General features: G+C 52.0%; 1 protein-coding gene and 1 long non-coding RNA gene across 2 annotated transcripts in view; one reads left to right on the top strand and one right to left on the bottom strand.

The window, feature by feature from the left end:
- The window catches only part of LOC311624814, a 654664-nt gene that overhangs the window by 31727 nt on the left and 606116 nt on the right, over window positions 1-16821 (bottom strand). The window lies entirely within an intron of this gene.
- CORO2B (coronin 2B) overlaps window positions 1-16821 on the top strand; it is a 127155-nt gene that overhangs the window by 61469 nt on the left and 48865 nt on the right. The window contains exon 2 of the mRNA XM_084887417.1: window positions 1429-1629. Within this exon, the coding sequence (XP_084743543.1) occupies window positions 1429-1629 (201 nt within the window). The remainder of the gene's footprint in view (window positions 1-1428; window positions 1630-16821) is intronic.

Genomic DNA, 16821 nt, shown 5'->3' with positions numbered 1-16821 from the left:
TTACAGAGCATTTATTGAGCTCCCGCTGCCCGTCAGGCTCCTCCTGCTCCGATGTGTACCTGCCAGGGGTTCCCCTGTGACAGCATCCATTTGCAGGGTGCCCCATAGCGGGAGCCATCCTACAGTGAGGCCGGACTCCATTGCAGGCAGCCCGTGCGGTCCTCACCCAACCACTCACACACAGCACGGGCAGGGTGCGGTGGGAACCAGCTGGTCGGTTGATGTTGGTTGGTTGGTTGGAGCCTGTGTCATGGATGGTGGGCCGACCGGTGAGGAGCACCACTCCCCTCTCCAGAACAGGGGCTCCTAAACTTCCATCTCACTGCAGGGAGCTGGTGAGCATGGTCATTTCTGGGCCGCATCCTCCAAATATTGAATTCCGTAGGTCTGGACTGGAACCCAGGAATCCGCATTTCTAACAGATAGTATGGGAGGGAGGCTCAGCAGCCTCCCCACCCGGGGTGATTTTGATACAGCAAAACCTTGCCTAGCTGCTGAAACCGGTTTGGCTCAGTGGATAGAGCGTCAGCCTGCAGACTGAAAGGTCCCAGGTTCGATTCCGGTCAAGGGCATGTACCTTGGTTGTGGGCACATCCCCAGTAGGGGGTGTGCAAGAGGCAGCTGATTGATGATTCTCTCTCATCGATGTTTCTAACTACCTGTAAAAAATCAATAAAATATATTTTAAAAAAAACAAACAACCCCTCCAAAACAACAACAACAAACAAACAAACAAAAAACACCATGCATAGCAGTTTGCCACGGCGGGAAGTCTGCAGTTTCCAGCCAGGAGTGCTGTGTTCATGGTCCAACTCCTTAGCTGGGTCACCTTTGGTCAGGCCGCTTCCCCTGTCTGTGCCTGGCGGGGACAGTGATGATGACACATGGGACTAAACTATTTCTGAGGGGGCACTTGTGGGTTAGGAGCTGAGAGAATCGGAGGCGGAGATGATAATGGGCGGCTGTTCAGATAGAGGGCCCCTTGCCATGGACAGCATTCTCCCTGCGAGCGCCCAGCCTCCCGGCCTGCACCTCCCGTGCTGACTGAGCAGTTTCTGGCTCACAGAGGCAGCTCGTACTGGTTGTTGGGTGGAGGGTTTGCTCTAGCTCCTGGCACGTCCCTCGGGAGAGAAAGGACGCTCCATCCTCTCTGGCAGGTGGGATGGGTGTGTGTACTGAGAGCAGGAAGTGTGTGAATACCCTCAGCCAGTCTTCGCGTGTGTAGTCCTTTATTTAAAAAGTAAGCCCTCTAGCACAGGGTCCGGCGCACAGTCCCGGAGGTGCCTTCCCCTCTCCCTGTCCTGAGGGCAGCACAGGCCTGGGCGCCCTCCTGCCTGCCTGGGAAGCAGCTTCTCTCCCCGGCGCCCGGCCCAGGGCCTTCGGGGAGCAGTGGCCAGCCTGACCCTCGCCTCTCCCGGCCCCTCACAGATGTCCTGGCGTCCGCAGTACCGAAGCTCCAAGTTCCGGAACGTGTACGGGAAGGTGGCCAACCGGGAGCACTGCTTCGATGGGATCCCCATCACCAAGAACGTGCACGACAACCACTTCTGTGCCGTCAACGCCCGCTTCCTGGCCATCGTCACCGAGAGCGCCGGGGGCGGCTCCTTCCTCGTCATCCCCCTGGAGCAGGTAGGTGCCGCGGCAGCCCGGGGCGGAGGGAAGCCCTCTGGTCACTGCTGGGCGGCCGCCCCTATTTCTCTCTGCACCCCACCCTCCCGCTCCACCTTTCACTTCCTCCTCACGTGCCCAGGGGCTGTGCCTTCCCCGTTTCCTGAGGTTCCCCAGAACGAGCACAGGCTGGCGTCCCGGAGACCTGAGGTGTGCAGGTGGATGGTCTGGCAGGTGGGATGGGTGTGTGTCCTGAGAGCAGGAAGTGTGTAGACCTTCCCCAAAGGTGTGCAGGTGGACAGCTTGCTTTCCTTGAGGGTGCTTGGGGTTCTCATTAAACTGATGAACAAAAAGATAGATATATAGAGACGTGAAAGCAACAAGCAGACTGTCAAATTACAGCGGGCAAGGTAAGGAGATATGGGGGAACTAGATCAACCAAAGGACTTGTAAGCATGCGTATAAGCATAACCAATGGACACAAAACTCTGGGGAGGGAGGGTATGTATGGGAGTGGGGGGGGGGGATTGGTAAGGTATGTACACATATAATACCTTAATTTAAAAAAATGAGGAAAAAAAAGTAAAAAATAAACGGAGGGATTGGACCCTCTGATGGCCTAGAGCAGGCCCAGCTCCGCCATTCCGTGCCCTGGACTGGGAGCTGGGAGGAAGGCTCAGCCGTGGGCACACGGGGCATCTGCAAACAACGGCAAACTCAGACAACAAGCCGAACCATCGTGCGCTCTCCGCTGAGCGCCGCTGTGCTTTCCCTTCTCCCTCACCCCCCACCTCCCAGCTACAGGTTCCCCCCTCGGTGGCTGCCTTCGGGAATATAGCTAATTGGTCTGCAAAGCCTACATTCTGAAGCTCCGCCATCCAGGCCGAGGCCCCAGAGGCCCCGGGGCGGCCACGTGCCTCAGGAAAAGTGCTCGCTGTCAGTCCTGCTTGTTTCTGGCTGAGCGCTCCCTTCCCCGCCTCACTCCTCTGCACTCCCGCCCTCGCCAAACTGCTCAGGGGAGGGGGCCCTGAGGAGCCTTGGTTCTTGCAATCCACGTCAGCTGCTGGGGGAGGCCGGCTCTTTGCAGCCTCTCCTACCCATGGTGGGGGAGCACGGATCTGGGGGAGACGGGCCAGATCCTCCCTTCCTCCAAAGGGGGCCGCTGCAGTGACTGAGGACAGAGCCCCAGGCACGGACGGACCGGTCCGCGGGGCAGTGGACGTGGTCTGGGTTCTAGTTGGGCTCTGCCACTTGCCGGCCGTATGACTGACCTCGGGTGTCACTTGACCTCTTTGCTCTGTATTTTTCTGTAACGGTACAAGGGGGATCCTAAATTCCCCCCCACCGACACCGGAGATGTTGGTGTGGCGTGGGATACTGGACATGAAAACTCGTGAACCACACCGCACATTTAAGATGTGTTGCTGCCTTCTTGGGAGAATCACCAGCTCTGTTCCTCAGCGGCTCTAACACGTTCTAAAGGGCTCTGAAGTGCAGCTTGCCGCCCCTCCCTAACCAGATGGGCTCAGATATCTGTCTCCCTGAGGGACTAGCTCAGCGCCCCCCCCCCCCCCATCTGCAGGTCCCCAGCAACGTTCATAGGGGGCTCCAGCGCATTGCCGGGCCCGGCCATACCCCACTTGATGGCTTGCAAAGGCCAATAGTCACTGCCTCACGTTATAACAAAACGTTATTTCCAGGTGGATTGAACATTTAAAGAAAAGGGAAAGCTGCAAGTATGTTAGAGGAAAATGGAGAGCATTTTAAATATCAAGACTCTCTGAGGCAAGATAAGAATCCCCAGGCCATAAAGGAAATCATGCATAGAGTAGAATACATTTTTTAAAAAGGTAAATTTTCTGTACTACAATGATTCATGCCAGCAGAATTAGGGACAAAGCACACAATTGAGTACAATCGTTAAAATATATCACAGACAAAAGATTCGTGTCCAGAATATATAAGGGTTCCAGAGAAATCAAGAAGAAAAAGGGCCTGATGGAAAATGGGTGGAGGATATGAGTGAGCAATTCTCAGAAGACAAATAGGAAACCTGCTAAATAGGAAAATATTTAAAAGGGCAGTGGTCTTTGGTATTGCCAGCGTTGTGAGAGAGCAGGCACTCTTGGTGTATGACATGGTAAGAGGCAAATGGAAAAAACTTGGCAACACGAATTAACATTTAAAGGCGTATGCCGCTGGTCCAGCAACTCCACTTCTAGGAATCCATCCCTCAGAAATACTCCCCGGTAATGTTTGTAGCATTTTTTAGTACTTGACTTTTTTTTTTAAAGAAAGCACCAACTTTTTATTATTTCCAACAAAAATAAAATTCCCCTCTCAAATTGCATAAAAGTGTCTAAATTCTTCCGCTCCATTTCTGGTAATAGCACCAGACTTTTATACTGCCAGTAGCCCTGGTCTAGCGGATGATCAGATTTTGTAAACTCTCCCACTGTCCATGGAGAGTTTACAGGGAGTATTTCTTCCTCTATAGAAGAAATCTGTACACCTACATATTGTAGATGGTCCGTCCACACATAGCTTTTGACTTCATTTGTTCACATTCTCTGATACCTTTTGTGTAATTTGATTAATAGTGGGCTGAGAGTGCTGGCTCACACTGCCAGTTGGGGGTCTGTCATTTTCTTTCTTTTCATGAACTTTTCACCTTACCTAAGCACTCCATGATCGGTGCAGCACTTTTATGATAGTGAAAAATGGAGACAGCCTGCAGGTCCGTCCGTAAGGAAATGAGAGAACAGATCAGGGGCAGCCACACAGAAGGACACTGTGCTGTCATCGAGGCTGATGCTGTAGGGCAGCCCTTCTCAAGGGTTCAGCCTCGGAATCACCCAACTCTCTAAAAAATTATTGCTTCCGCTTATCGGGTCCCTGTGTCTATCAATATTTAGCATATCTATATATATAAAAAGCCAGTGACTGTAACGGCCATAACAACCAGTCGCTATGACGCCCTCTGTGGCCAGCAAACTGGCCCAATCAGGGGATGGGGCTGGCCAGCCAACATCGCAGCCCCTCCCCACTGCCGACCTGCCCCTGATTGAACTCTTCCACCCCAATCAAGAGCGGACAAACACTCCCTCCCTTACCCCCATCCCTGCCAGCCCCTCTCCCATCAGCCAGCCCCACTAGGATGGGCCCAAAGCACCTCCCCCTGGCCACCCCTGATGGCAACCCCCAACCCCAATTGGGGGTGGGCTGGCCAGCCAACCTTCTGCAGCCCCTCCCGCTGGCCAGCCCCACCCCTGATCACCTTCTCCACCCCAATAAAGGGCAGGGCCAGCCAGCCAATCTCCTAAAGCCCCTCCCCTTGCCCAGCCCCACCCCATATTGGCCCCCCCAACCCCAATCAGGGGCACCTACCCATGGCTCCTCCCTCAAGCCGCTGGCCCTCAATCAGCAACTCTCACTCCACTCAGGGGTGGGGCCGGTGGGCCCACTGCCCACAGTCCTTCCCAGTGGCCAGCCCCACCCCCAACCTTAATCAGGGGTAAGGTCCACTGTCCAATCTCCCCTTCCTCCAGCTAGCCTCTTCCCCCAGCTGGCCTGGCTCTGATCAGCCCTGATTAGGTCAGGCTAGCCAGCCAACCTCCTGTCATCTCCTCTTCCTGACAGACCCAGCCCTGATCCGCCCCAATTGGGGCCAGGCTGGCCAGACCCCACCCGTGCACAAATTCATGCACTGGGCCTCTAGTTTAAAATAAAAACAAAGGAACTTTAAAAATATGCATGTTAATTTACTTAACATAACAACAATAAAACCATCTCATGCTCTCCAAAAAAGCACATATCTTTATGAGGAAAATGTATTTTCCAAAACAAACAAAATTAATTAGAAGAATGGCATTGTTTTACACGTTTGTAAATCTCTTAATTAGTCTAAGAGACAATCGGGACTTGTGTATGCACTTCTGCATTCGCCTGTTGTGACATCACACATCACACAGCCTCTGAAAGACACCCCCCCTTCCCTGCCCCGTGCACTCCTCTGAGCAGAGTGAAAAGGCAGCTCATGGCCTGCACGTAGTTCTAACCCAGCAGATGCCCTGAAAAGTCCTGGCGATCCCAGAGACCCCAGACCAGACTTTGAGAACCACTGGTGCAGAGGATATTTAATGAGAGAAAACTTGTTTTAAGTTAAAAAAAACACACACAATATAGTAAATGCTTAAAATATCTCATTTAAAAATATCTATGTATCCATCTACTGGTCTGAAAAAGACTAGGAGAATATACACCTAGTAGTAAAAGTAGCTATCTTTGAATATTTGGAGCGTGAATGCTCTTTTATTGTCTTTGTTTTCCATAATAATATTTTCTAAATTTTTCTTAGATGAACACTTAATGTTTTGTACTTTTTTTTTGGGGGGGGGGGGTCCTAATAAAAGCAGTTTGCTGATGTGAAGAGGGAGCCACACAGCCCGAAGCTGGCTCCTGTGCAGCATTTCCTTTTGTATGTTGTAAATGTTTTCTCCCAGAGTAACATTTGCTGAAGAAAATGCAAATTTAATCCACAGTGAGGGCATGGGGTGGGGGTGGGGTGATGGCTGGCTGGGAGGATGAGGCTGCTTCTAGATCTGAGTGGTTCATTTAGTTTGAGCCAGGACTCCAGCTTCTGTGGAGCAGGGTCCCACCCCCCAAAGAGGGGCTGCTTCGGATTCAGGGCCAACTCCCCCTTCCCCTGCTGCCTGGACCAAGACCGTCAGTCTCCTGCCCCCTGTGGTGGGAGCTGGGCCTGCAGGCAAGGGCCTGGCTGCTGGGCGTGGGGAGGCAGGGCTAATAAACAACAACAGCACTAATGCTGAATTCAGAAACATCTCATTATCTCAGCAGAGATGAGCTGTTTCACGCTGGTCGATTTTCTGGGAAGAACGTTATATTGTGTTAGCTCCAGGTTTCCCCCCTCAGTTTGATAGAAATCCCTCTAAAAAAACAGTTTCCTGTGCAATTCAATACAAGCACAGAAGAGGTGTGGGCTGTTTCTTGATGAACCCTAATCATCGCTTGCAGCGTTAACGAGGAGCTGTGAACTCCTGTGGCACACTGTCCCTCCCTGCATTGTCCCTGTAATGGCTCCAGACTGTTGTCCTGAGCAACTAAAAGGCCACAGAGCATTGTTTGTTGTGGATCTTTTCAGAATCCTTTTCCTTGTATTGTCAGTGTCCTAGTTCCTTCCTTGGTTCTCTAGAGGTTTGGGTCAGATGAGACCAGTATGAGCCGGGGACCCCCAAATTCCTGAGACTTCGGAGAGAGGCTCCTACTCCTTCAGGAAGTGTTTCTCCCTTTGTTCCAGTTGGCCTGAGAGTTCAATATTTGCGAGTAAAAACTGCTCCCCAGGGTAGGAAGCCCTGGCCCCAGCAACCCCAGACAATGATGCCTTGCCATTGTACAGCACTCAGGTCCAACAAACTCTGTCTTCATCAATCCTCCCAGGAAGGAGGTAGAACCATCCCCATTTTACAGGTGGGGAGACTGAGGCTACAGAGAGGCACATGCAGTTGGTCAGTGCAGGAGCTGGCCCTGAAGTCAGCTCTCTTGTTTCGGAATCCATGACTCTTTCCACGGCCCAGGTCGCTGGTGAAGAAGTTCTGGCTGGCAGAGCTCGGAGCGGTGGGTTTGTCCTCTCGGGCTCTTGTTCGGGCTGCTGTTGTGAAGGCCAGAGCCTGGTTCTCCCTTGTTAGCATTCAGCCATTCAGCCACCAGCTCGCGCTCTCTCTCTCTCTCTCTCTCTCTCTCTCTCTCTCTCTCTGGAGTGGAATGTTAAGCTGCAGATGGGGGAGCAATCAGCACCCTGACTGCCTGGCACAGCTGGAGGGGCCTTATGAATATTCCAGAGACCAGGCACTGTGCCCAGCCTGATGAACCACTGGGACCTCCCCAGGGGCACCGCCCCTTTCCCCCACACTCCACCAGGGCTGCCCGATCCAGGCCCAAGAAGCCCAAAGCTGGCAGCACAGCCTTGCATGCCCAAGCTCCACTGCCCAAGGGGACCGCTGAAGACAGCTCCCTGGTCCACTCCCTGGCACCTGCTCGGAGAGAGAGAAGCCTGGCTTGCACATCAGGAGTCTGAGCTCTCCCAGCAGCCCTCAGCCGTGGCTGTGGAATCACCTAGGCAGCTGTTGAGGGCCCAACACATCTGCTGTCTTTGAATCTCACCTCCAGTCCCATGTTGAAAGTACAGTTAGTTCCTCTCCCCATTTTACAGATGAAGAAACAGAGATTTGAAGAAGTCACATCTCCATGGCACACAGATGGCAGGATTTCAACCCAGGCACAGAGGACCCAAGCAGCATCAGGCCTGGTCTCAGAGGCCCCGGCGTATCCCATTGGCAGGCCGGCCAGGCGGGTGGGAATTCCCCCAGAAGGTCCTGTCCCACATTCAATAACTCCATGGTGTGTAGAGGGAGCGAGTGAACATGTCCATCTTAACTTCCCTTGCAAGCAGCTTAACGGGTAGGGGACTAATACCTTCTTAAAAGGTAGGGCATTAATACCTTCTTCAGAAACTGGACTCCCTGGTGAACTGAGGCTCAGATTTAGCTGCCTAAAATGAAAATAACCCAATCCTAGAATTGGGTGCTGGGCTTGGTCTCCAGGTGTGGGTCACTCCTACCCCCTGTGTAAGCCCTGTGGCCTCTGCCCACCCCGTGCCCGCTCCGTCTCTACCTGGTGGCAGGGCATTTCCTCCTCCGTCTTGGGGCTGAGGTGCTGCATCCTCTCCCCCAACCCAAATGGTATGACCTCCTCTTGCTTCATCTCCCCTGCCTGGTGTCCACGGCGGGAGGCCGGACCAGGCCTGGGCAGTTGCTCCCGGTCTCCATGGCGCTGCAGAGGTGGGTGGTGGATGTGGGCTTGGGCAGGAATGGTATCAAAAATCCACAAGCATCTCCAGGGGCAGATCAGAGCCCTGGAGCAGGAGAGTTAGCGAGGAAGTCAGGCTCTAGAAGCAGAGACCTTGCTTGAATCTCTGCCTTGCTGTGTAGTTGCTGTGTGACCTCAGGTGAGTCACTAAACATTCCTACGCCCTACTTTTTTCTTTTGCAAAATGATGAGGTTGGACCACATGATCTCAGAGTTCAATTTAGTGCTCACATCCTGTTCCCTTTTAGTCAAATATGTCCTCACCAATGTGCTGGGAGTACCATGCAGAATACAAGACTGGCTGCTTCTCATCCTCAAGGCCCAACTCACATGGGGTCAGCTCCATGTCACTTTCCCCATCGCAGCACCTGTCTGGAGGCATTTTGTATCTATTGTTGTTAGAGTACTTTTTATAACCTTCCTTATGTTCTTAGCTCTTAGTCCATTTATCTACCCACCCATCCACCCACCCTCTCCCATCCATCCATTCATCCACCCACCCACCCACCCTCCCATCTATCCCTCCATCCAATTTATTCACCCACCCAGCCACCCACCCAACAAATGTATATTGAGCACCTACTATGTTCTAGTCACAGCTCCAGGGCCCTGTGGGCATGCAGGGCACGGTCCAGTTGGCCACCTTGACTGGACCGAGAGCCCCAGAGAAGGGGGAACATGTCATATTTGTATAGTGCACACAGTAGGCACTCAGCAAGGAGGTCTTGTGCTGGCATAAGGCCAGGTCCCAGAGGCACTGTGCCCCATCTCCCCACTGGAGTTTTCCCTTTGCCCATCCTGGGATCCCCTCCCCACCAGGCTCCAGGGACAATGTGGTACCCTGCAGGGGTGTCCCAGACTGCGGGGCCCGGGGGAGGGGCTGCATGCTCTCCTTCACGTCCTCAGAACAGTATTTCCCCACCCAGCTGCTCTCTCTCTGGAATGGACCCCAGTAGTTGACAAACCAGCAAGCTCTGTGACTCACAGTTTGAGGCCTGATATTAAAAAGGGGGCGGAGGGGACGTGCCCAGCTCAGTGCTGAAAACTGTAATAAAATCAGACTCTTTTTTTGCTCATCCAAAGCCTTTGCTTCCATTCCAGATTTCTGTCCCTCCCCATCACTCCCCACCATCAGCTTGGGGCTCCTCAGTCCTTCTCTGCCCCATAAAAATAGCCCCAAATCTTCGCCCCTGCTCCCCTCGACAGATAGGTCTCCCCCTCTCCTGCGGGAATTCGGGGAGCCTTTTCCAAATTCATTTTTCTGATCTTTCCTCAATGGTTCTTTGTTCTTCAAGCTGCCTTCTGCTTGCTGTGATTTGCATCTCAAAGGCGGTGACAGCCCAAATGTACAGTAAGTGACTTTGGGGAAGGGGGAGAGAGAGAAGTCGCAACTTTATGCCATTTGTCTGAGGCCCGAGATTGACAGCCTCGCTTTGTGCTTTCCCTTTTTTGGAAGAATGTCTGCTTGCTTTTGAGAAAAGTGAAGGCAAGGCCTTCAGCAGCAGGGAAAATGTGGCTTCCTTCCTTTATTTCAAGGGTATGGGGTGGGGAGTTATCTGGATTTGAGGTCCAGGGAGGGACCAGCGCTGCAGCCCTGCTGGTGGGTATGCTGGGAGGTCAAGGAATCCACCCCTCTGCCTCCGGCCAGGGCCTCCACTCGCTGCTCCTTAGCGTCACTCCTCTGATTCCCTGCAGAGCCAGGGAGGCCGGAAAGCTAGGGCTGGGTCACTCGGTCTCTGTGAACTCGGGCTGCGGGCCCTGACTCTGCCCATGGGCCCCGGCCTGGACCCACACCAGTGTGGCAGTGAGCTTGGTCTGCTCTCCATTTTCTCCTGAGGCCCGAACCTCCCACACATTATCTGTGAAAGCTGGGCACGGAGCCTCTCTGTGCCTCACTCTCTCTGTTTCTAAAGGACAGTGGTACCTGTTTCTTAGGGGGCCGAGATGATTAAATACGGTGCGTGCTCAGTCAGTAGAAGCTACGTGATGCCCACTGCTTTCCCCATCCCCCTTCCTGGTCCACAAAGGCCCAGAAATGGCCTGAGGGCTTCCCAGCCTGCAGTCGGCAAGGGGAGGCGTCCTTTTGGCCTTCTTACTGTGGTCTCCCGGGCCTGGTGCCGCCAGGAGCTTCCCAGCAGGGAGCCCACCTGCCTGCAGGGGGAGGCACCCACAGCCCAGTCATTTGTGCTGAAAAGCAAGTGGGGATGGTGGTCAGGGTATCCCCAGGAGCAGGACTGATGGGACCATACCAGGCTGAGTCCTGGAGGAAAGAGAATTTGGAAGTGGGTGGGGGGACTGGGCCCACTTTGCTGCTGATCCTGCACCGCCGAGGCAGCCTGCTTGCTTATCTGGCCCGTCAGGCAGGGATAAAGGAGATAAAGCATGGAACGTTTTACCCGAGTGTTTGGTATACAGCAAGTGCTCAATAAAAGCTATAATGCTTTTGTTTCTATTATTACAGCTACTAGAGCAAGCTCCCAGTTACTGGATGGGAAAAGGTGCTGGAAGTTAGGGGCAGGAGCTTTCTGGAATCTACGTAAAAGATGAAATAAAGAGGTGTGGAGACTGGGATGCCAGGATACAGGCTTTTATTGGAGAGAAGGGTACCCCCGCCGGTTGCTTCTGGAGAGAAAGAGGCTGGAAGAAATCCGGGGTCTATTTTAAGGGGATGATAGGAGATGGGGCTTAGGGCACTCAGCGCACGCTGATTGGTGATTAGGGACCTAGGGACTTAGGAATGGGGGGTGGGGTATTTGGTACCTTAGGGTATTTGGCAGGTGCTGATTGGTGGTTCAGTGCTCAGGTATGTCTGGCCGCAGGTGGGGTTTACGTCTGTCCATCAACTGGAGGAAGGGAGGATCTATCACTACGTGGAGCCGAAGCACAGGCCCGTTGTGGGGGCGTGAGTTTGAGATTCTGTGCTGAGCTGGCCTGAAGCTACGCAATCCCCACAGTTCATGCCCTCCTCCCCCGGGCCCCCGGGCCAGTCTGCACGGACACAACTGCCAGATCCGGAGGCGCCAGCCATCACATATTCCCATGTGGTGCCCAGGAGAAACCCTGGCCCCAGAAGACGTGTGTAGCAGCCTGGACGCCATCATGCCCTTCCCAGGAAGCCTTGCACTCAGATGCCACTTCTCAGAGTCCAAAAATCTGACCTACTAAGGTGTTGGTACTCATGGTGGCTTCCCTTTACAAGGGATTTGCATTCGGTGAAGGTTAAGGTGAGATTTAAGGAAACCGAAGTCTTGATATCCACAGGAATGTGTTGCTAAGAGTGAAACTGCAGACTGCAGGGAGATCTGTTCCCACAGGGCAGCCGGCCTCACAGCCTGTCCCCTGAGGGGGGAGGGGGGTATGCTAATTGACTGCCCTGCCCTCAAGGGACTCACCTGTCCCCTCAGGCCTGAGGCCCGCAGCTTCAGAAGCTCCCTCCTCTGGTGTCCCTGGACTCCCAACACCAGCAAAAGTGATTTAGGGGACAGGGGGGTGTAGCGAGTGGAATTAAGGTGACTGGCTTGAAATAGCATCTGGGGGGAGGGAGGGGGCAATAAGGGCCCTGAGGCCTTGGCCAAGACCCCTCGAATTGACCTGGCCCATGGCAGCTTCCAGAACAATGAGTATGTATTTGCCTCGCCTGAGAAACTCCAGGCCTGACTTAGTCCTAAGGGCACTTGCCTTTTCAGGATGCCCTTCCACATGTCCCTGACCTCAACCCCATCCCAAGGCTCTTAAAGGGCCAGGTCACCTTGATGGAGGTGGGGGTGGGGAGGTCACAGCACTCATAGCCTCTCCAAACAAGAGAGGGCTCTGTGGCACCAGCAAGGCGTGGTGCTAGCCTGTCCTCCCCCCTTTGCATTCCACTCAGCCAAGACCTTGATTTCAGTTGCTAAGCAACCTAAGTCTTTAAGTGGGTTGTCCCTCAGGTAAACACCGGAGGGGGAAGGCAGGGATGGCAGTGCTCAGGATGCTGCCTTTTAGAGATGGAAACACTGAAATCCAGAGAGGGCAAGAGACTTAGTCAGGGCTGCACAGCTAGTTCGTGCCCCATGTGTCAATCAGCTTGAGCAACAAACCCTTCACAATCCTATCTTCCCCCCAACCCTTGAAAGAGAAGCTACCCGCCCCCCCCTCCCACCCAAGCTGCAGCAACACCTCAGGAACGTTCCATAGGGACTTCCATCTCCCAGACAGGGAGGCAGGCTGCTCGGTGATGGGGCACAAAGGGTCTGGGCTGGTCAGTTTGGATTCGAATCCCAGCCCCACCATTTACTGGCCATGTGGTTTGGGCAAGTTAGCTAGCTGTGGCGTGCCTCCGTTTCCTCACCTGCAAGATGGGAGAAATGCTAGTCCCAACCCCAAGACTGTTCTAAGGATTCGGAGGGTGCCCGGTACAGAGCATGCACATGGGCTCCTCCCCTAGGGCACCAGTGCCTCCCCCCCCCCCAGCCCCCCAGTCTCCTCTCCACCCAACCCCCATTACTTCTTCATGTGGAGGGAGTTCAGCCTCAATCTTAGTCTTATGAGGTTACAGACGCAGTGTAAATGTTTTCAAGCTTTCGTGTTTACCACTGGGTCGCTTTGTCCAAATGAGACAGGTCCTTAACCTTGGAGGGGTGCACAGGCCACTCGGGCTGTCTGGAAAAAGCCCACAGATTTCTTCCCAGAGTAAAGTTTTTAAGTCCATAAAATAGAATAAATAAGATAACAAAGGAACCAATTCTATTGAAACAGTTATCAAAATGCATACCAGAATTATAATACAGTAGTATGTGTACCTTTATGTTAATATACTAGAGGCCCGGTGCATGAAAATTCATGCACTGGAGGGGGGCATCCCTCAGCCCAGCCTGCCCCCTCTCACAGTCCGGGAGCCCCCAGGGGCGACCCTGTGATCAGGGGAAGGTGATGCCCCATCACACCTCTGCTGCTGCCACTGTCAGCAGCACAAGCCTCAGCCCGCCCTGGTTATCTGAACCTCGGGTGGCCCTGGGCAGCTGGGGGGCTGAGGGGACTAGGGGATTCCGGAGGCAGGCACAGCCTTGCTACGTGCTTGCCACCCCAGCAGGGCTGAAGTGGCTGGGCACCACCATCTTTGAGGGCAGGGCAGTCAATTAACATATTCCCTCCTTATTGGCTGTGGGCACTGCCATCTTTGCCACGGCTTGAGGGTCAATTAGCATATTCCCTCCTTATTAAATGGGATTAAATAGCATGATAAAGTGGAGGACCTGATAAGTTTGTATTTTCAAAGCCATGAGGAGTGTAAACAATTTTTGAGATCGTGGTACCAGGGTAATGTGATCTGAAAATATCTGTCTTGTCTATTGATGGAAAAATTGTAGGATCATCTAATCTTAATATTAAATTTTAGTTAGAGACAAGGAAAAATTTAAATTCAAAATTTAAATTTAAATTTAATTTTTGTTATCCCAGCTCACAGACCTGCAAAAGGGTCTGCAGGCCCAGCTAAAAGACAGACCCCTGAAGCATAACCAGTTAGGCTACTGTGACTTCGCAAAAGGAACGTCTTTGTATCAAATCAGGACAAACAGAACTGCTCTGGCTGCAGCTCGGTGGGAAGGGGGTCATGCAGCCTGCCTGAGCACCCCTCACCCTGCGGGGTGCCCCCAAATCCCAAGCTTGACTGCGAGTGAGGAAGCCCCACTTCTCTGCTTGGTCCTTTGTGACCTGTGGCAGGTCCCTTGGCTTTTCTGGGCCCAGTTTCCCATCTGGAAGAGGTGGTGGGGACCCGGTGTCCTCTGCGGTCTTGTCCAGCTCTGATGCGCAGGGAGCCTGTGTTTCTCCTCCACCAGAGACAAAGGCCTCAGAAGCGTGGCTGGCAGGAGCCCTGGACCAGAGAGCGGGAACAGCTGGGGCCAGGCTGGCTGGCTTCCAATTGTTCGAGGCAGGAGGAGGAGGAGACGCATGGTGCTCTCCAACGTGACAGCTGGGTGAGCCTGGCTGGGGGCCTCAGCCTCGCCTGCCATCTGTGCCTCCTTCCTGCCCTCGGCCGCTGGGAGGGGGCAGATAGGGGGTGCTGGTGGGGCCCAAGGCCAGACAGCAACCTGGGGCTGCCCCAGAAAAAGCCATGGAAGTGCCTGGTGCTTAACTCTTTCCATCCTCCCTTTTCCCACCTTGGTCTCAACTGTGTTCTGGATCGGGGAGGATACCGACCCTGGACCAGTTAGGCTACTGTGACTTCGGGCAAGTTTCTTAACCTCTCTGAGCTCCATTTTCCTTCTATGTCCAATGGACACCAGTCCTGAGACTGCCCCTTGGGATCAGAAAGAGGTTTAAAGGACACAGGGAAGATGACGTCTCCCCAACACAATGGTGGGCACTTCTCTGCGGACATCCAAGGGGGCTTACCCCCAGGACAACAAAAGCCCCTGGATTGACACTGAGGCCACGATGAGGTCCTGGGCCAAGGTCTGTGAGGGGCTCTTAAGCCCCAGACACACCGGCTTTGCAGCCCACTTTCCCTTGTCCACACTTTTGCTCCAGCTCTTCCCCCTTGTGGACTGCCCTATCTCACCAAAGTCCACATATGGAAAATCTTACCCATTTAGAATAACGTCTATTTATAAATAAGTATTTATCTCCAGATAATAAAACCTTCAGATGGCTTCAGCTTCCAGAGCAATCAAAGAACACACAGTTCAAAGTCTGCCTTTCACATAGCTTCTAGTTACTCAATTCCTCTACCAGGAGGCAGCCAGTGTTAACAGTTTCTCAAGTGTCTTTCCTGAAATTATATATATATATATATATATATATATATATATATATATATATATATATATTCCTTTATACTCAAAGACAGCACACTGTGCCCATTGTTTTCTCTGTGTCTTGCCTTTTTTCATGCAATTACATATATCTTGGAGATCTTTCCACATTAAATACAGAAAGTTTCCTCATCCATTCTCACATTCTCACAACAGTATTCCACTGCTTGGATGCACCATCTTTTGTTGAGCCATAGCTAGAGCCTACTGATGGGCATCTAGATGATTTCCATACTTGCACTGTCACAGACGCTGCCACACAGCATAGCTAAGGACATGCCTTGTGGCAGAGTTCTGTAGAATAAATTCCTAACTGTTGCACTGATGGTTCAAGAAGTATGTGTTTCCTCCCAGGAAGCAACACACACACACACACACACACACACACACACACACACACACGAGAATTTCTTCCTGACATTGTAACAGGTTGTTTAATAGGATGCAGAAAGCAATAATTATAAAAACAACTGGTAATTGGACTGCATCAAAATAAAACCTGTTGCTCATCAAAACATACCATTAAGAAAGAGAAAAGGCAAACCATAGATATGGGAGCAATATTTGCAATGCATATAGCTGAAAAAGGACTGCTATCCATAACATATGACTGTGTTTTAAAATAGGGGAAAAAATTAGGGCAAACCTTAAATGGACATTGCATAAAAGTAGATGTCCAAATGGCCAGGAAGCCTATGAAGAGTGGCCACTTCATCAAAGTAGTCCCAGTTAGCATTGTTATTAAGACTGAGGCTGAAAACTGCTTTATGTGTTTAAGGCTCATTTGCACTTCCTTTTTGTGGACTTGTTCATCTGCATGCTGGGCCCATCGTTACTCACTGGGAAAATGCAGGTTGATAGCATGAGTTATTTTACTCACCCACCAGAATGGCCCGACTGGAAAGACCAACAATATCAAGTGTTGATAAGGATGAGGAGCAACTGGAACTCTCATCCTTTGTTGGTGGAGGGTAAGATGTTACCGCCTCTTTGAAAGACTGTTCTGAGATGTGTAATAAAGTTAAACAGATGTCGACATTAGGATCAAGCAGTTCCACAAATAAGTTTATAACTAAGAAAAATGGGTACATGTATCCACACACACACACACACACACACACAAAAAGACTTGTATAAGAATGTTCATAGCAGCTTATGCACAAGCCACTAACTAGAAACAATCTAAACATCCCTCAGCATGATAAACAGATTGTGGTAGATTCATAAAATGGAAGAGTACACAGCAGAAAAAATAGTTGTAGAGCCTTGGCCAGTTTGCTCAGTGGTTAGTGTGCCGGCCCGTGGACTGAAGGGTTTGATTCCTGGTCAAAGGCATGTATCTCCATTGTAGGTTTGATCCCAGCCCCAGTTGACAACCAGTAGATGGATCTCTCTCTCTCTCTCTCTCTCTCTCTCTCTCTCTCTCTCTCTCTCCCTCCCTGCCTCCCTCCCTCTCTCCCTCCCTCCCTTTCCTACTCCTTTCCTTCCTTTCTTTCATTCTCTCTAAATATCCATGAAAAAATGTCCTCAAAATTAA

This window comes from Pipistrellus hanaki (assembly GCF_964339955.1).
Source record: "Pipistrellus hanaki genome assembly, chromosome: 1".
NCBI classification, from domain to species: Eukaryota; Metazoa; Chordata; class Mammalia; order Chiroptera; family Vespertilionidae; genus Pipistrellus; species Pipistrellus hanaki.
The sequence above is the reverse complement of the archived record's forward strand: the minus strand, read 5'-3'. Positions and strand labels throughout refer to the sequence as shown.